Below are 18,966 nucleotides of genomic sequence, written 5' to 3'. Positions count from 1 at the left end.
GCCCAGCTCTGTGTGAGCTTCCCGTGGGGCTTCCTGCTCACCTGGAAGGTGTGTGCTCACACCCGAGAGGTGGGGACATGGCCCCTCGGGTTGATCTGTGGAGGCTGCTCACTGCCTCCTGGGAGAGGCTGGCGCTCTTGCTGTATCTGATGGCAGGAGGCGCACCATGCTGCTGGCTGGGCTGGGTCAACCCGGGGTCCGGGGGACAGGGGGTGACACCAAGGCTGATGTTGTCGTTCTAACAAGTTGACGACCAGGGTCTGGCGGCTGAACAGTGCGTGTCGCTTCCTGGCCGAGCACAGTACCTGGCCGGACCCTTATCTGGGCCTGGCCCCCGAGGTGGCAGAACTCCCGCCCCCAGCAAAGAGTCGGGGGAGCCAAGTGTTGTTTCCTCCATGGGGCAGGTCTTCCGTCCAGGCCGTGCTCCTTGGCCAGCGGTGCAGGTCTCACTGGGTGGACGCTCCCACCTGGTGCCCCAGCCACATTGTCTAGTGCTGTTGGACCAGAGGGCGTGTGGGGACCAGCCGCCCTCAGCCCTGCAGAGCGCCCAGGGCAGTGGGCATCCTGGCCTTAGGCCCCGAGGCCACAGGGGACGCCTCTGTGCTGCGAGAAAACAGACCAATCCAGCCTGGGGAGGGCGGTGGTTACTGCTCTCCTCCGGTTGCCAGTGCGCGGCCTGCACAGCTGAGCTTCGCATGTGCACAACCCTGAGCAGGTGCGTGTGCCTTCTGGGGGGTGCAGGGAGGCCCCGTATCCTGACGACCCGGGGTGCCCTGGACAGACGCCTGCCTCCCTGCAGGTGGCGGTTCTCAGGGCAGCGCGGCGCCCGTCTGGGCGGGTGGATCTCTGTCACCCACACATCCCACAAGGGCTCGCGGATGCAGTCGTGAACTTGAGCAGGGAGGTGACTCTGAGTGGCCGCTTGCTCCCGCCGGGCAGCTGCCTGGGTGGCGCGCACTCCCACGTGCTACATGCTGGGCCCAGCCCGGGCAGCCCCGCTGCGCCGTGTTCAGGCGGCATCTCCCTTAGCCCTGCCTGTGTGTCTGTGTTCGAGGCCGTGAGTCTGAGCCTTCCTCTTCAAGCCCCGGGCCCTTTGGGGCTGGTCCTGCCCTTGCTGCTGGGCTTCTCTTGCTCTGTCCTGTGCAGGTTAGCACTGGGCGGCTCTGTGCCCTGCTGGCCCCCGGCTCTGCATTGCGGTTAGTGGGATCCGCCCTTCTGTACTGCTAGGGTCGCCCCAGAGCTGGGAACATGGGGGATGGGATGCCCCAGCGCTCTGTGTGTGCAGACGTCACGCTGTGTGCTCAGGCCTCAGCCTGGTGCCATGAACTGCATCTAGAATGTTCTTTCTCCTTTCTTTCCTCCCCCACGTACGTTGTCGCTTTCTGTTTGAAGATGTCCAAGATGTAGCACATAAGAAACGGAGTGTGGCGTGCGCGGCAGGGCAGGCCCATGGGGTGGGGACTGCCAGCATCCGGGGGCTCCTGAGGTCCCCAGATGTGCAGGCCAGGGCCCAGCGTCCAGGCCCTCGTGCTGCGTGCCCTGGGGCTCTCGGTGCAGCGCTGGGGGTGGGGACTCGGAAACCCAGGGTGAGCTTCGTCTTCGGTGGCCCCCAGCCCTCCTGCCGCCCCTTCCCCACCTCTGGGCCTTAGTGCAGGATGTAGGCTGCTCCGCAGTGGGTCCAGGGCCTACTGCCTGCAGGGAGGAGCCCCCCAGGTTTGCCTGGCTGGGCTGGCCTGCAGGGCCTTTGGGGCTCAGGCACTAAGTATGGCCCTTGGGAGCTCGAGGTGGGGGATGCTGGAAGCGCCCCCCCACCCCCCCGTCTGCCTGCTGCTGTGGCGCTGGTCTCTGGTGGTGGCCACAGTCCCAGCAGCCGTGCAGACCCCACTCCACCCATATCCAGCGGGCCCCACGGTTTGGTGCCTCTGACTTGGCTGACACTCCTGGCCTGGCCGGACATGAAAGTCACGGGAGTGACAACACTCCCAAGTTGTACCCCCAAGTCCTTGCAGATGTACACAGGTCCCTGGGTGACACACAGACCCCACAGCGGGGAGCGCCCTACGGGCAGCCGCGTGTCCTGTCCTCCGTGGTGACGGACACGCATGGCCGCTGAGCACTCCTGGGCGGCGGCTCCCTGTGGCGGCGGGGTGTATCCTGGCACCCACGTCTTGGTGCCGTCCCTACAGGCTTCTCCGTCAGGCAGCACCCCCCCCGCCCGCGCTGGGGCGTGTGCACGGGGCACGTGCTCCCACCCGGGTCCTCGAGTGTGGGGAAGTGGCCACGAGCTCCCAGCCCCGCTGCTGGGGAGCGTCCTGGGCTTCGAGGTGCCCAGCGGGGTCAGGAGCCGGAGGCCACAGGCTCACCTCCTCGCACGGGGGGACGTGCGGCCATGGCCGCGCACAGCTCTGTCCCCGACTGCCTGCTGTCGCCAGCCCGTCCTTCTCAGGGCTTTGAGGAGGCCACACTCCCTCGGGGCCCTGGCAGCCCCACGCCCGCCCAGCCTTGGTCCACAAGCTCCTCTTCCGCTGCTTCCTCGCTTTCGTAACCGGTTGGCTGTGCTTCATGGAAGGGGCACCGGGATCGGGGGTCTCGGGCTGCTCGGCTTCCCCAGTTGCCTCCCCGCGCCCTGGGTGGACCAGGGCTCGAGGTGAGGCGGGGGCAGGAAGCTCCGGCCCTTCTCCCAAGTGGGAAGCCACCCCTGCGCAGCTCATCTGACACCCGCCACGAGGCTCCCTGAGGTTTCTTGGAATCAGAGGAGCCGGCGGGGCCGCTGTGGCTTCTCTCCCTTGAGAACTCAGCTCAGACAGGAAACCCCACCCTTGTGGGTGTCGCCCGGTCTAGGCATCACCGCGACTCCTTTCCCCTGAAAAGCAGCACCAAGTGGGTCTCTCTTTCCTGAGTGATTGTTTTCAGGTATGAGCAGACGGTCCCCGCTGTCTGTGGGACCCCCGAACCGTCTCCTGGGGCCGGGTGTGCAGGCTGTTGGGATAGCTGCCCTGTGCGGGGCCCGAGGCCAGAGCCTCGCCGTCCAGTCCCACAGGTCTGGGGCCCGAGGGCTACACGTTGCCTGGAACAGAGTTAGGGAGCCTGGCTCCCTGGCTGTGGGGTCGGGGGCGGCCCCGTGCGCACACACCCACGCGTGCTGGCTCCTTCACCCTGGGGGGCCTGGCCCAGCCTGCCCCCTGTCTCTTGAGTTCTGCGGTGATGGCCCTGCTGACCCTCGGTCAGTTCTGGGGTTCAGTATTTTCTCCAAGTGCCCCATGGGGTGGAAGGAGCCCCTCCCCCCTCCCCCCACCCCTCCTGAGGTCAGGCCTGGGGTGATGGGCACTGTCCCCCAGCCCCTCGCCCTCAGTGGCCTCCCGGACGCGCCCAGGCTCCGGCCGTGGGGGGAGGCACCCTCCGTCCTCCAAAGACTGGTCTGTTTTCTTGGGGAGGGTCCCTGTGTCCTCAGGACTCTGGTGCCGGCAGATTATGGGGGGGAGTTTGACACCAGCCCAGGAGGCCACTTGGGCCACAGCGTCCAGCAGACACAGCGCTCGGCTGCTGGGCCTGGGGTTGCTGTCCCAAGCTTCCTTCCCTGACAGCAAGACTTGGGAAAGTCGAGGGGGCTTCCTTGACAAGCTGAACACACTCAGTTCATTTTGGGAATGTTCCTTCAGGCGGGGAGGGGGCACGGCCCAGGGCTGCCCTGCCAGCCCATCGTGCAGCTGCCCCAGGCCCACAGGGAGTTTCTGAAGTTAGTTCTGGTGAAATCCAGAACTCTGGGGGTGCTGCGTGGCACCCATGGAAAGCTCTGGGTGGAGCCGACAGGGCCTTGCACCCGGCCAGCGAGCCTGCCCCCCGGGCTGCCTCTTCCAGACCCACCGTGGCCTGAGGGTAGGGGCAGGGGTCCCTCCTGCTGTCTTGCACCAGTGCCCGGTGGGCATGTGTGCAGCACTGCCGTGGGGCCGGTCCTGCCCTGGGTGATGAGTCGGGCAGGGTGCACACGTCCCTGGACATGCCTCCTGCTCAGCTGCGTCTGAGACTGGGCCCTTGGGGACCCCTCGCAACCTGCCAACGGGAACTTCTATGTTGCTCACAGGTCTCCGAGCCCCCGGCCTCCGTAAGAAAAGCAGACGACGCCCCCTCCCAGCACCCCACATCCTCCGAGAAGGACAAGCAGTCTGGCTGGCTGCGGACTCTGGCCGGCTCCTCCAGCAAGGTGCTGTGTGGCCCGGGCGTGCAGGATGGGCGTGCGGGGAGGCCTGGGGCCCAGCCTCTGACGGCGCCTCTCTCCCCACAGAGCCTGGGCTGCATCCACCCTCGCCAGCGCCTCTCTGCCTTCCGACCCTGGTCCCCTGCGGTTTCTGCGAGTGACAAAGAGCTCTCCCCACACCTCCCAGCCCTGATTCGAGACAGGTGAGTACCCGCCAGCTCTGATGGGCATGTCTGCGTCCCACCTCAGCCTGACCCTGCTGTGGGGCCCTGAACCAGCCGGGGAAGCAGGTTCCCGCTTTAATCATCACTGAGCTCGACGGGCACATGGTCTGGAGGCTGTGTGTCAGATCCCCAGCCCTCTGGTCGAGGCAGTTGCGGAAGTGCTGGTTCTTTGATGGCATGGGGGTGGGGTGGGGGGGACGCTAGGATTTTCCGTGGCGTCTGGAGTTGGCCGCGCGCTCTGCATTTGGTGTGGCCTGTCCCGCGTATGGTGGCCGGTCACCGTGTTGCAGCTCTCCCAGGGCCCCGGGCTGTAGTGTCCACTCCCTCACGCAGTCCATGGGAGCCGGGGCCGCGATGGGGGGTGGTGTGCAGCGGGGGTGCGGAGGCGTGCAGGGGCACAGGGGCGGGGCAAGGGGCAGGGGGGGCAGATGCCGAGGCCCCGACGCCCGCCACACCCCTGCAGCTTTTACTCCTACAAGAGTTTTGAGACGGGCGTGGCCCCCAACGTGGCCCTAGCACCGCCAGCCCAGCACAAGGTGGTGAGCAGCCCGCCCTGCGCCACGGTCGTCTCCCGGGCCCCCGAGCCCGTCACCAGCTGCGTCCAGCCTCGGAAGCGGAAGCTGACGGTGGATACCCCTGGAGCCCCGGAGACGCCGGCACCCGGGCCTGCCCCAGAGGAGGACAAGGACTCGGAGGCCGAGGTGGAGGTGGAGGGAAGAGAGGAGTGTGAGTGCAGCCCGCCAATCTGCCCCGGTGCGGCGGGGGCGCCCGCCCGGCCCTTCCTGGGGGCGGGCGCCCTGCTGACCCGCTCCTCCGTCCGTCTGCTTTGCAGTCACCTCCTCGCTGTCCTCGCTGTCCTCCCCGTCCTTTACCTCATCCGGCTCCGCCAAGGACCTGAGCTCCCCGGGCCTGCTCGCCCTGCCTGCGGCCCCCGGCGCCCCCGACGCCGCGGCTCCCACCGACGCCCCGAGCAGCGGGCTGGAGGCGGAGCTGGAGCACCTGCGGCAGGCCCTGGAGGGCGGCCTGGACACCAAGGAAGCCAAAGAGAAGTTCCTGCACGAGGTGGTGAAGATGCGTGTGAAGCAGGAGGAGAAGCTGAACGCCGCGCTGCAGGCCAAGCGCAGCCTCCACCAGGTGGGGCCGGCGGGGGCCGGCGGGGGCTAGAGACCGTGCGGTTGCGCCGTCGGCCCCCTGGTCGCCTTGTGCGCCACCTTGCGGAGGGCGGGGCTGTCACCCCAGGGCTCAGATGCATTCCCACCTCAGCCAGCGTCTGACACGTGGCCCCAGCACGGCGCAGCCCTGCCAGCCCCAAGAGCCCCGTTTCAACCACGCTCTCAGAAACCCGCACCGGGTCCCCGGTTCTGGTGGGAGGTGGGGCTCCCCACATGCATCTTCATGAGCGTGTCGGGGGGCCGGGGCTGAGACCCCGGAAAGGGCCGCCGCCTCTCCTTTTGGCCGCGTAGGGTCCCTGGGGCCCCCAGATGGCGCCACGCCTGGGTGAGCCCCCTCCCCCGGCCGTAGGGACTCCCCTCGGGCTGTGCACAGTGGGCACAGGAGGGCCGGGGCCGGGGAGGCCTGGCGTGAGGGCGCCCCTGAGCCGGCGCCCTCGCCCCAGGAGCTGGAGTTCCTGCGTGTGGCCAAGAAGGAGAAGCTGCGGGAGGCCACGGAGGCCAAGCGCAGCCTCCGGAAGGAGATTGAGCGGCTCCGGGCCGAGAATGAGAAGAAGATGAAGGAGGCCAACGAGGCGCGGCTCCGCCTGAAGCGGGAGCTGGAGCAGGCGCGGCAGGCGCGCGTGTGCGACAAGGGCTGCGAGGCCGGCCGCCTGCGGGCCAAGTACTCGGCCCAGGTACATGGGCCGCCCGGGGGGAGAGGGCGGGTGCACCGTCGGTCGGCATCTCAGGGTCCCACCCCTCCTCGCGGGGCCGCCCTGGGCGTGGGGAGCCTGCAGGCTGACCTGGCCCTGCTGGGCTTTGGGGTCTTCCTTCCACGGGGGTTTCCTGGCCCCAGGCTCTCCTCACCTCCTGGCCTGGGGGGAGGGCCGCACCCACACCCTCACTCACCATTAAAAGTCTCAGCCTATCCCAGTTGGCCACCCTGCCTGGCCTGGGGTCGGGAGACGGGGTACACGTAGCCCCTCCTCCGGCCTCACAGCCGTCTCAGGACCCCGGGCCAGGCCCAGGAGGCTGAGCGGCGCCCCGAGGCCTCCGCGTTCGGGACTCGGGTAGTTCCCCCACTCAGGGTCTCCGCGGGCAGGGTTGGTGCCGCCCGGGAAGCTCCCCCAGGCCCTGCCAGCCTCACCAGCCCGGGTCCAGTGGGCGGCGGGTGGGGCAAGCCTGTGATGGGCCGGAGGGTCAGGCCGGGGCCGGGGCGGCGGCCAGGTAGGGAGCGGGCCCGGCTAACGCGGGGTGTCCCCTTCCAGATCGAGGACCTGCAGGTGAAGCTGCAGCACGCGGAGGCCGATCGCGAGCAGCTGCGGGCTGACCTCCTGCGTGAGCGGGAGGCCAGGGAGCACCTGGAGAAGGTGGTGAAGGGGCTGCAGGAGCAGCTGTGGCCGCGGCCCCGCTCTGAGGCCACAGGCGGCGAGAGCACGGCCGAGCTGGAGCCCTAGCCGGACCCACTGTCTGCTGCGCGGGGTGGACGCCGCAGGGTGGGCGGGCGGGCGGGCAGCGGGACTGGGGGCTCCGTGCTGGCGGGGCCGCCCCCCCCCCCCCCGCCCCCCTAGCCCCGGTCCATATAGCACAACGTCTTACTGTGCCTAGAACCAAGCAAGTGTTTGGAACCACATACTTTTGGAATCCACTGCAACATTTTCTACCGGCCGAGGTCAAGCGAGCAAGCCCGTCCCCGACCGCAGCCGGAGTCGAGGTCAGCTCGGTAGCTGCAGCTGGCCCTCCGCTTGCCGGATCGTTCTAACATTTACACTTTTGTGATAAGCTATTTAAAACCCATAAGGAGACTTGATATTCAAAGAAATCAACATGTTTTTTAATGACTAACTTTTCAAAGCCCCACCCACACGTGACGCCACCTGAGGACCCGCACGGGAGCCGGGGTGGCAGCCGCCCTCGAAGCCATCACAGCTCATCTGCGCCCGCGGCCGCGTGACAACACAAAGGGTTTTTCTCCAGAGTCTATTTTTTCAGCCACAAGGACCCCCGTCTCCTGTGCTGCCACCGGGAAGGGCACGGAGAGCACCGCGCAGGCACGATGAGCTGGAACACTGCCGCCTTACCCGCCCGCCGCTCCGGCCCGCCTTCCACAGGTGTGTCCGCAGGTGTGTCCGCAGGTGTGCTTGGAGGCGAGGGGAGACGGGTCTGCGCTGGCTGGGCACACGCGCCCTCGACCAGGCAACCCTCTCAATTCGGCAGGCGTTGCTCCTTCTGTTTGGGGACTGAAGCTGCAGCATTGGAACAAGACACAGCATTATTTCACTTTTTCTTTTTGTTTGTTCGTTCATTTAAACGTATATTTAGAACTGCACTTTGTCAAAAACCTTCCCTTCTCTTTTTATTCCCCAGTTAACTGAGGTTTTACTTTCAAATACTGCAAACCGATTTATAGAGAGCATTCACATCCTAAGTGCTCAAGTGTTTAGAAACCCCTCTGGTGCTTGGTTGAACAAGGGAATCACACGAAAACGAAAATGCAAAAACTGAACTTCGGGGGGTAGTTCTGTGCCTTCCAGCATCTTGTACAGCAAACCCTGACTTGTCTTTTTACCCCCAAAATATGTCTTCAGTAGCTATTGAATCTGCCACTATCACAATGAGTTACTTGCATTTATTCCAAATAATCTCGTTTACTCTCAACTGTATGCGAATTGTATAAGGTTTCTTATGCCCAAGCTTGAAAAATGATTTCCCAGTAGACGAGGTGGCTGCCCGTCCTAAAATCATGGTATTTATTTACATGGAGAGATCTTACCAGAACCCTCTGCCCGACTCCGTTCCAGCACCCCGGCAGCTGCGAGCGTGGCCGGGGGTGGTGCCGCGACCGCCGAGTGGAGCGGAGACCGGGTGACGGCATCGTCGGTGAGGTTTTGCCCTTGGTTTACTGGGTGGGGGCCGGGTGCTGCCGGCCCCCCTTCTAAAGTGCAATGCAAAAGGGACATCGTGTATATGCAGCGTTTGTTTGGTTGTTGTTGTTTGTTTTTTTTGTTTTTTTTTAAATTTTTTTGCTTCTGTTTTTCTTTGCAGTTATTAAATCTGTATGCATGGAATTTAAAACCTCTGCCATACGTATATCCACCGATGGGCATTATTACCGTGTCGTGTAGAGGGTCGGTTGTGTCACGCAACACTCAGAATGCTGTGTTTAGCTTTGTTTTTCCAGAGTTGTGTTTTTGCGGTCATTTCTTCAAGGGAAAGTAAATGATTTAGTTGGAGCAAAGCGTTAAGCGTGTCAGTGTGCTTCTGTGCGGCTGTGCTCTGTTGCCAAGTCTGAAAATCCATAGTGAGATCGCACGGCCCCCCGGGACCCGCCCGAGGCCACCTGCTTTGCTCCGTTTACTTTCTGAGTTTTTAGGCTCCAGAGGGAGATACGTTTTTCCAGGTTGCGAGTGGGGGCCGCTGCGCCTCCTCGCCCACGCTCTGTCCCCTCCGGTCACCCGCACGTCTCGGCCACCGGGTCTGCGCCGCCACTGTCTGGCTTGGTCCCCAGGTGTCAGGAAGAGCTGGAGGTGGGGCGGTGGACTCAGGCCCGCCCCGAGGTCCCTTGGCCTGCCAGCACCGGTGGCGGCCCCTGGGCGAGGCCAGCCATGGGGCTGTCCCCCCTTGTCCTCGTCCCCGTCCTCGGGGGCAGGGTCCCCGGGCTCCTGCCGTGCAGCTGCAGTTGCGTTTCTTTTCTGAAGAGGCACTCTCCCGTAGGCTGTTGACTCTCCCCGTGTGTCATACCCATTATTGAAAGGATCGTGTATTCAGTTTAATCACTCATTATTTCTATGCTGAAAGAAGACTTTTAACGAAGGGAAAAAACAACAGCAATAACATTCATATCTCTGGAGCAGCTAACTCACTCACATAATATCTTGCTTTTCGTACAGAACTCGCCGATGTACAAAGCGACCATGTAAATACTTTTTCCTCTGATACTCGTGTATCATACGTATACGTGGTGGGTCCTTTGCCGGGACTCTCTTCTTACCTGGTAGCTGTCTTGTTTTCTGGGTTATTTCTACCTGAGGCAGAACATGCCCACCGGCTTGAGCCGGTTTTCTGGGCGACACCGCCCGCCGCACCCACCAGGCTCGGGGAGGCCCGTCTTGTTCTTGCTTTAAGTCAGGAGTCACAAATGACACTTTTTTTTTCAGTTAAGGAAAAAAACCACAGCTCCACCCTCGTACCCGCCGGGAGCGTCTGCATCACCGTCCCCTTTTCTCCTTTGCTGCTGCTAATGACAATATGATGACTTACTCACTATTCGAAAACTATTTTTATGTAATTAATGTATGCTTTCTTGTTTATAAATGCCTGATTTAAAAAGAAAACAACAGCTTTTGGCAGATTTCTCTGTGTGCCCGTTAGTCCTTTGGCTCCCCTCCCCAAACAGATGACGTCGTAAGATAAAGGACTTGCTCGCCTGGCCACCCCAGAGCCCCTCCTCCAGCCACCGTCTAGGCCTGAGCCCAGGAAGGTGCGCCTGTCTTTCGGTCGATCAGACCCTGGGGCCTTTCAGTCTCCACTGACCCCAAGTGGACACGGGGCACAAGCGGGCAGGTCCCAGCTGGGGCGCCCTCCATCCCTCTCCCTCAACGTCATGCCAAGCTGCGGCTCCTCCTTGTACTGTGGGCGTCGGCTTGGGGCCCTTCCTGGCCTGTCCCCCATGGGGCCTGGAGGCCTGCCCCCCCATGGGGCCTGGAGGCCTGCCCCCCCGGGGTAGATGGCCAGCTCCTTGCAGAGTTGCCCCATGTCTTTAACGGGGAGGGGGCCAGGTGGCATCAGAACCGCAGACCCCGATGTGAAGCCTGGGGGCTTCCCCAGGACCCCCCCGCCCCAGCCCCGCCCCGCCCCTGGTTCTGGGCCCCAGGGTGCCACCTCACTAGGCTTCCTTTGGCCACCCAGGTCCAGCCTCCCAGCCCAGGCCGTGGGGCCTCACAGGTCACCCGGAGAAAACGCACCCCAGCTTGGGAGGGCTCCCGGGTTCCTACTCCTCCCCCCAGCCTTGGGAAGCCCCCCAGACCTGGGCCCAGAAGTGCTCCCCTGGAGCCCCCGGGGAGGGGGGACACGATGGGCTGTAGTGTGGAAGCAGAAGCCCACTCCACCCAGGCCAGGCTGGGGCGGGGGACAGCAGGGCCCAGGAGAAAGCCGCCCCAAGGTCCAGGGTCATGGGGTGCCACCTAGGGTCGGGGACAGGTCAGGGGAACGGAGGAAGGCTGGGCCCTAAGCTGCAGCCCCGCCCCCTTCCCGCCCGTGCATTGGACCCGAGAGCTGTGCCTGGGGCCCTGGGCCCAGTGGTGTGGGCGACAGACCCACCTGAATGGAACACAGCCACGGCCCCCATACCTTCTGCCCGCCTCGGTGCCCAGGTGTCACCCGGGCCTGACTCCTGTCCCTCTCAGGAGTGGCCTTCCACTGAGCTGTAGGGCCATCAGTCAGAATCTGAGGGCCCCCTTCCCCAGGTAGGGCTGGACCCTGGGGCAGTGCCCCGCAAGAGATGAGGCAGGCACGGCCCCCAGGGAGCGCTCCTGGCCCACGTACCCAGAGGGGGGAGGGGAGAGGGAGGAAGGCCGGTGGCCAGACACCGTGTCCATGTTACTGGGCCGTGTGGTCCCTCGTCCACCGGACCGCTGCCTCTGCCTGGACATCCAGGCTGCTGTGCAGCGCTGTCTTTTGGGGTCTCCTGAGTGGCCAGCCGTCCACTGCGGCCCGTCGGGGGTCCTGCAGGCGTGGACGCCGGTTGAGGGCAGCTGAGGCCCTGCCACTCCCAGTGCTGGACACGGATGTCTTCCTCACGACCTCCACTGAGCCCAGCAGGGTTGGGTGGTGTGACTGGGGGTGATGTCCCGTGTCCAGATCTGCCGCCCCTGCAGGGCAGTGTCACCACCGCGTGGGTGCCGTGTGCCCCACGGTCTGCGCTTGTCCCCGGAGCTGACGCGAGGCCTCGTCCTGGGCTCCGCCTGGCGACGGCCTCTCCTCACCCTTCCCCAAAGCATCTCTGGCCGCCAGCGCCCAGCCCCTCGGCCCCTGGCTCCACCCCGGCTCCCCGCTTGGGCGGTCCACGTAACGCCCATGGTCCTGATGGCCAGGGAAATGGTGGGGGGAGGTGTTCCCGAGGGAGACTGGGGGCCCCCTGGGGCTGGGGGAGTGCAGTGGGTGTGCAGTCTGGGGGTGTCCTCACGGCCAGCGTGATGCTCAGCCCGTCGGGGGCCTGGAGCTGGGCCGGTGGCAGCTCCCGGGGGCTCCGGGCTCAGCCATCTTCCTGAGCTGCCCTGGGCTGCCCTCTGGGCTCACCTCTGGGTGTAACCTGATGGCATTAAAGGGCTCTGGGCACCCCCGGCCCAGAGAAGACAGGACGGGAGCCGTCTGAGCTCAGAACCCCCTTCCCGAGCCCATACTGAAGGGGTCAGGGCACCCCGAGGGCTCGGAGGGAGGAGATCAGACCCTCAGGGAGGGAGGGGCCCCTCCTCGGGAATTCCTGGCAGCCCCCTGCCCGCCCCCCCCACCTCTGGGTCCCCAGGCTCGGGATTGTCACACCAGCAAGGGCCTCTGTAGGGACCCACGGGGCCATCCCCCAGCCTGGTCTTTGCCCAGGGCCCTGGACTGGAGCAAGTGTCCCTGTACCGGCAGCTCTTGGCGGGCCGCCCCCCCAACGTTGGAGCCAGTTCCCAAGTGCCCCAGAGGCCTGGGGTGACGTGAGCCCGGGGCGGGGTGCTCCTGAGAACCTCCTTGGCTCCCCAGCTTCGGTCCCTGCCCCGTGGCTCCCACCCCCGGCTTTCACTTCTGCTCCGTCACTGGCAGCTGCAGGCCTCGCCCCAGCCCCCTTGGCTCTCAGCTGTTCCTGTGTCTTGGGGTCCCCACCCCTCTAGTCTGCTGGCCCCAGAGCCACAGTCTGGCCCCCCAGCCCCTACCCAGCGTCCTGTGGTCAAAGGGGCCAACCGCAGGCCGAGCGCTGGGCCCTTATCCGGGGAGGCGGATGCCAGGCGCGCCCTCGTGGAAAGAGGAAGCCGCGTGCCCTTTAGAGCAACAGCTGGCACGGCCCATCCTCCCTTCCCCGAGCCCCTGGCCCTCGGTGTGGCCCCCACCCAGCTTCCACCCCACCCACACCTCCAGCAGAGCCCAGCTGTGGCCAGCAGTCCCCTCCCTGGCCCACCTGGCCCCAGACCCCAGCCTGCCCCTGTCCCGTCTCTGCCTGTCCTGTCGCAGGGTCACCCCTTCTTGCTGGCCAGGAAGAGAACTGTTGGGGGGCCCCACGAGCGGGTCTAAGTCAGATTAGGGAGGGTCATGAGATCCCTGAGGCCTCCTTCCCACGCTGTGCTCACCAGGCCGCCGGGCAGCTGGTGGTCCACCGGGGCTGGCAGGAGCCCTGGCCACACTCTGGGTGACCTGGGTAATCCCCCCTCTCCTCGCAGGGAGGTGGAATTCCCTAGGGAACAGGGAGGCTGGCTCGTCCCCCAGGACAGTCTCTGCCCTCAGGAAAGGGTGGGGCCATCAGCGGGATGTGAAACCAGGGCCTCGGAAGGGACCCTGGACCCCTCCCCACAGAAACCCACTGTGCTCTGGGGGGCAGCAGCCCCGCACCCTCCTGTCTGCCCACCCACTGATGGGCGACCCTGGGAGGGATACGGGGACAGAACTTTGGGGACCTGGATGCCTGCCGGCCCCTGCCCCCAAGGATTGAGGACGTGCGCCTGCAGGCAGGCCTCACACACAGGGCCATCTGTGCCCAGGCCTGTGCCAGGGGCCAGGGCCGCTGGGGCTCCTAGCCCTGGAGCAGGTGGCTGCACAGCAGGGGGGTGGGCAGGCAGGTGGAGCCAGCCCGACCTGGCTTGTCGTGGAGCGTCCTGTGCCAGGCAGGTGTCCGGCCGGGCTGGGGTCGGACCTTCCTGCTCTGTGCCCGGCCTGGCAGCCCCTGCAGGAAGGAAGCTCGGCCCAGGCTCTCTCCCAGGTCACTCCTGCTGCCATGGAGGCCTGTTCCGGAAACCTCCAGGGATAGGGCACCTTGTGTGGGAGGGAGCCTGAGGTTGCCTTCTCTGCAAGGCCCCCATCAGAGCACTCATGTCCAAGGCCACCTGAGTCCTGCAAAACCCAAGCAAAGAGGGGAGGCAGGTACCTGGCAGCACCCCGTCACCGGTGCCCCCTGCAGCCCCAGAGAGGCAGGTGGCATCAGGTCCCCCCTGCACCCAGGCAGGCCGTGGGCACGGCTCTGCGGTCTGCAACCTGGCATGTAGGGAAAGCCCTGGCAGCACGCGCTTAGTGTCGGGGTGCCCACCCTCCCCCTCCTCAGCCCCTCAGGTTTCCTCCCCCCACCCCTCCCCCACGCGCAGAACCCTCTGGTCCCTCCACCGAGTCAGGAGAAGAAGGTGCCAGGCGCCCTGCAAGCTGGGCGTCAAGTGCGCACCGACTTGCGTCAGGTCCCACCCCACAGGCCCTCCTGGGCTCCATCCTCTGCGGCCCTGGGGTCCCCAGGCCCACGGCGAGGGTGCGGGTGGGGGCCTTCCTGGAAGGAAGGCCTGCATCCTAAAACCCTCCAAAACCAAACCTCCCTGTTCTGGCCAGGCGGGTGGGGCGGGGCCAGCTGGTGACCCTGGCCGGGCCTAGTACACGGCCAGGCTGGGCGCGCTGCGTCAGGCATCCAGGGCTGTGTCCACGGTGCCCTCCGCGGGGCTCCCAGCCAGAGCGGCTGGCAGTGGGACCACCGGGACAGATGCTCACCTGTGAGCATGAGAAAGCGTCAGACACGGGGCAGCAGCGGAGAAGACCCCCCACGCTGCCCAGTGATCAGGACGCAGGGCCCAGGAGCTCCGCCGCAGAAGAGGAGGGGCTGAGCCACCAGGGCTGGGGTCAGAGATCCAGGTCCTCAGGCCCAAGACGGCTGCGGCACCTCGTCTGGGGCAGGGGTCTCCTGGCCTTGGGGGGCAGGCTTTGCTCGGGCGAGCGGCTGCGGGGCTGGGACCTGGAGGACAGCACCAGTGCGCCCGCTCTACACGCCCGGGGCCGGACTCGTGGAGGCGCCACCGAGAGGCCCAAGTGGCCCAGTGCTGCGGCTGGCGCCGGGTGGGCAGCAGAGCCCGGGCAGCCAGGCCGGGTCGTCCTGTTTCCCTCCCCTCTCCTCTGCGTACACCTGGGGTTCCGTCGGGCGCCAGAGGGCTGCAGGAGCCGGGCAGGATGGAGAGTTCCCATGAGCCCAAACCCCCACCCTGCTCTGCCCTCAGCGGGGCCTTGACCTGGGGGACGTGTGGCCCACACCCCAACTTCCTGTTTCTAAGAAAAAACAGCCCCAGAAAAGGCTCTGGTGGTTTGTGGAGGAGGCTCCCTGCCAAGGCCGGGCCAGGGAAGGGTGGTGTTGCGTCCAGAGGGCTGCAGCCGGCGCGGCCAGGCAGGTGTCACTGGCCCCGTCACTGGGGGCGTCTGCCGTTCCCCACAACTGCTTCCCCGGCGGGAAGGCAGCGGCTGCTTCAACACGCCCGGTTGGGAGGCCCAGCCGGTCGGGGCTCCTCCGTCCAGTGCGGCCTCCCTGCAGGCACCCCTGCCAGGACACGGGCCTCGCCCCCGCCTTTCTGCGCCCCCGTGCCTGAGGTTGGCGCTGGGCCGGGTGCCCGGGCCTTCCCCCAGCCCCGGTTTACGCGGCACCCGCGAGACCGTGCCTCGGCCAGACAGCAGGGTGGTCCCCAGCCCTGGAGGTACCACCCCTCCTTGTCGGAGGCAGACTAGGCTCCTCCCCTTGCCCCGCCCACCCCTGGGGGCAGGGCGGGGGCGGAGAAGCCCCTGGAGAATTATAATGCTGGTTCCCAACATTCCAAATTCCTGCTCCTTCCGGCTTGGCCGGAAGCCGGGCGGGGTGTGGGGGGACGGTGGCGCGCGGGCTGGGTGCGGAGGCCTTTGGCAGGCCCTTTTGGGGTGAACCTAAGCCCCTTTGCCGCCTGATTTGCACGCGGCTCCGGGTTCCCGGTCTGGAGTCTAAGGCTGCGGGTCGGGGGCCACGCCCTGCTGGGCCAAGGCCGCGCGGCACCCCAAGAGGCCTCTCCCAAGTCACGCGGGTCTCGGACGCCCAGCAAACGTGCCGATGGGGGTGCAGAGCGCGAACCCGAGATGCACCCCCAGCACGGGGTGTCCGTGTGGGGCCCGGCACCCAGTGAATCAGGCAGGGAGTGGGTGTCTCCGCCGGAGTGAGTCACCCGGAGGGTGTGCGCCCCTCGTGGGCGGTGCTAAGAGCCTGGGGGGCGGGCTGCGGGGACAAGGATGGTGGGCTACGCCCTCCCCAGGAAGGCCCCGCTCCAGTCGGGACAGGGCAGATCCCCCCACTTCCTTCCCCGGAGCTGCCTCCTGAGATCCAGCGAGGCTGGAGAGGGGAGGATGCTGCGCCCCATCGCCGCGGCCGAGGGGGCTTCCCCGGCAGAGCGGGGGCGGCGGGAACGCAGGCGGCCGGGGTCCGGAAGGGCCGCGCGGCTGCCGCGCCCCCGCCCCGTGGCCTCAGTTTCCGATTACGCGTCTACAGAAACCCCGACGCGGCCCCGGGGCCCCGCCGCTCGGTTTCACTTCCCCTCCCCCTGCCCGGCGTGGGGCGCGGGGCTCTGTCCGCCTCCGATTCCGACGGGGGTGGGCACGGCGGCGCTTCCGGCCGTGGGGCGGGGTCGGAGATGGGGTTACGACGGGGCGGCCCTCCCCCGTCCAGGCCTCTCCTTTCCACGCCTGCGCCGGGCGCGGGGGTGGGGCCGCGCGTTCCCCCGCCGCCGCGAGGTCGACCCCTCCACCCACCGCGAGGGGCGGGATCAGGTTCAGGCCCGGGGTGGGGGCGGAGCGGGCCGGGGCAACCCACACCCCGCAGCCCGGGCACTCGGGCCCGGGGCCCGGTGCCCGGGGGTGGCGCGCGCTTGGGAAGGAGGGAGCGGGCGGCAGGAAGTGCCCCCTCCTCTCCCGACCTGCGCGCTGGGGAGAGGCGGGATGGGGGGGGAGACAGAGGTACCCTGTGGGGGGAGGGGCCTTGGGGGCACGTTGGGCTGGAGCCCCCGCGCCCTCCCTCCGGGGTAAGGTAGGGGCTCCCCACGCGCTCCGAGCGTCTCCCCTGCGGGGGCGGGCGGGCGCTGACGTGTCCACGCATCCGAGCGCCGCGCGGCCTAGGGGGGCCGGGGTGTCGGCGCGACCCCCGGCGGCGGAGGCGGGAACTGCACCTCCGGGCCGAGCGCAGGGAGGGGCTTGCTCCGGGGTCGGCATACGAACCCGCCCTCCCCAGGAGGCTTCCGCTCAGCCTGCTTGGGTGCCCTTTTCTCTGGGGGGGCCGCCTGCCTTTTATGCCAGATCCGAAGGAAAACGGATCCTTTAAGACCCCTCGAACTTTGGGCAGCGCGTTCCCACCGGTGTGGAAAAGCATCCCTGTGCCCAGAACCCTGCCCGGGCTCCCTGGAGGCCTTGGGCCCCGTTCCCTCCCCACTGCCCTCCATGCAGGCGCAGACTTGAGCCTAGTCACTAATGGGGGGGTAAGCACCTCCTCTGGACGGGGGTGGGGGTAGGGAAGCCCCAGGGCACCCCAGCCCCCAGGGTGGGAGGTGGGATGGGCCTTGAAGGATGTGATCAGAGAAGGCCTCGCATGACCTGCTCCCCCTGTAGAAATGCTCTCCCCTGCCCCTCTCTCCGTCCCTGTCTTCTCTAGGCCTGGCCTTCTCTGTCCCCAGGCCTCACTGTCATCAGGATGGTAACCCCCTCGTCTACACACCCTACCTCTCCCTGGCACTGGCCGGTACTTGGGGCCCCCTCCCCAGGCCCTGCCTTGCCTCTGGGTCCTCACCCCCCCCCCACCAGCTCACAGCAGGTCTGGGCTGTTCACTGGCCAGCTCTCCAGTGCACCCGCCTGCCAGTAGGTTCTTTCCAGCTCGGGACCTTTGTGGTGCTCCAGGTGCACCCCCAGCCCTGACCCAGGCATCTGCCTGAAGGCTCCCCTTCATTTCTGCTCCACCTTTGCCCTCTTTTCTAGTGGGGTCCTCGAGAGGGGCTCACCAAGGATTAGCCCACAGGATGAGAAACCCCTGGAGGGCCAGCCCGGCCTCGATCTGGTGCAGAGGCCCCGGTGGCTGACGCAGCCAAGCTGGCATCTGTGCTGCGTGGAGGGCCAAGGAGTGTTGAGGGCTCGGGGGTGCGGGGGGTAGACGGCACTCCTCCCGGGCCCCTCCCCAGGTGATCCCACCCGCTGGGCTCTGGAGCTGCATCTGTGGGAGGGACCTGTCCTGGTTCCTGTTGCTGGGTGTCCAGGGGGAAGGGTCAGGGGCGGCTGACAGTGCTCTGAACCCCTGTGGACGGGAGGGTTACCAGGAGGACGCGTGTCCCGTGTTTGGGGGAGCAGTCCCGTGTTTGGGGGAGCAGTCCCGCTCAGGGTTCGTGTGGGGCGGGAGGGCTGGCCTGCCGGCTGAGCCCGCACATCTGGTGTCCCCATGACAGTCCTATTTATAGCCTCCATCAGAGAACGTCTCCGGCCGTGGCAGTGGGGCGCCCGCCCGCGCCTCAAGACCCAGGGCCTCACGCCAAGAGGAGCCTGGGCTGGGGCAGCTGCGGCCAGTGTGGGTCACCGCCTGGCTCGCTTGCCCCCGGGCCACCCCCAGGTTTGCTGAGGGCCCGAGGCGGTCCCGGGCCTGAGGAGGGGGGCCTGCGGCAGCCGCTCCCCACCTGCCTCCCAAGGTCCCCTGTGCCCGCCCCAGCCCGGCTCTTCAATCAGAGACGCCCCGGGCCTCCCTGAAGGGGGGGGGGCAGGAGGGGGGCGCCGCGGGCAGCTGTCTGTGTGCCCCAGCAGTGTTGCTGAAACAGGCCTGGAGACCCTCGCCGACTCCGCCAGGACCGAGGGCTCCCAGGGCACCTCGGGCCAGCAGCGAGCTCACCGAGCGGGCCAGGCTGCCCCGGAGCCAGGCTGGCGGGTTGGCCCCCCTGCGCCCTCCAGGAAGCCCTCCCTGGGGGTGGCGGGGGTTTGCTCTGCACAGCTGGCCCCGCCACCCGACTGGCACCGAGACCAGGCGGCCTGCCCGGGCTGTGGAGAAGGGAGGCCTCTGCCGGGGGCATCCTGGGCGACCCGCCGGCCAGCGGGAGGGGAGGCTGGGAGGAGCGGCCTGTACCAGGCTGCCGCTGGGTGTTCTGAGGGGCTGTGCCTGCCGAGGCCCTGCTGGGAAGTGGGCTGGGCAGAGGGCAGGTGCCCCCACCTCTCCCATCTCTTCCTGTCTCTGTGTGTGTCCCTTGTCTCTGGCTCCAGACTCCAGTCGAGGAACGAAGGTGTCCACTGTTCCTGGTGGGGCTTTGCTAGGACTCAGGCGCGTGGTTGTCACTTGGTAAATGTCCCTTCCGTGAGTGGGCCATCCGGAGCCAATCCCCAGCCCCAGAAGTCAGAGGCAGGAGGAGGGTCCACCGGGGACGC

The 18,966-nt window shown here is 66.6% G+C and overlaps 1 protein-coding gene across 1 annotated transcript in view; it reads left to right on the top strand.

Moving 5' to 3' along the window:
* SKI (SKI proto-oncogene) overlaps positions 1 to 9,909 on the top strand; it is a 61,519-nt gene extending 51,610 nt beyond the window's left edge. The window contains exons 2-7 of the mRNA XM_081226092.1: positions 4,082 to 4,201; positions 4,283 to 4,398; positions 4,883 to 5,145; positions 5,252 to 5,553; positions 6,035 to 6,265; positions 6,839 to 9,909. Coding sequence (XP_081082218.1) covers positions 4,082 to 4,201; positions 4,283 to 4,398; positions 4,883 to 5,145; positions 5,252 to 5,553; positions 6,035 to 6,265; positions 6,839 to 7,027 — 1,221 coding nt within the window. The 3' untranslated portion in view covers positions 7,028 to 9,909. The remainder of the gene's footprint in view (positions 1 to 4,081; positions 4,202 to 4,282; positions 4,399 to 4,882; positions 5,146 to 5,251; positions 5,554 to 6,034; positions 6,266 to 6,838) is intronic.
* Positions 9,910 to 18,966: the final 9,057 nt, after the last annotated feature.

Source organism: Mesoplodon bidens (assembly GCF_964165515.1).
Source record: "Mesoplodon bidens genome assembly, chromosome: 2".
Taxonomy (NCBI): domain Eukaryota; kingdom Metazoa; phylum Chordata; class Mammalia; order Artiodactyla; family Ziphiidae; genus Mesoplodon; species Mesoplodon bidens.
This window is presented reverse-complemented; position numbering and strand designations above follow the sequence as displayed.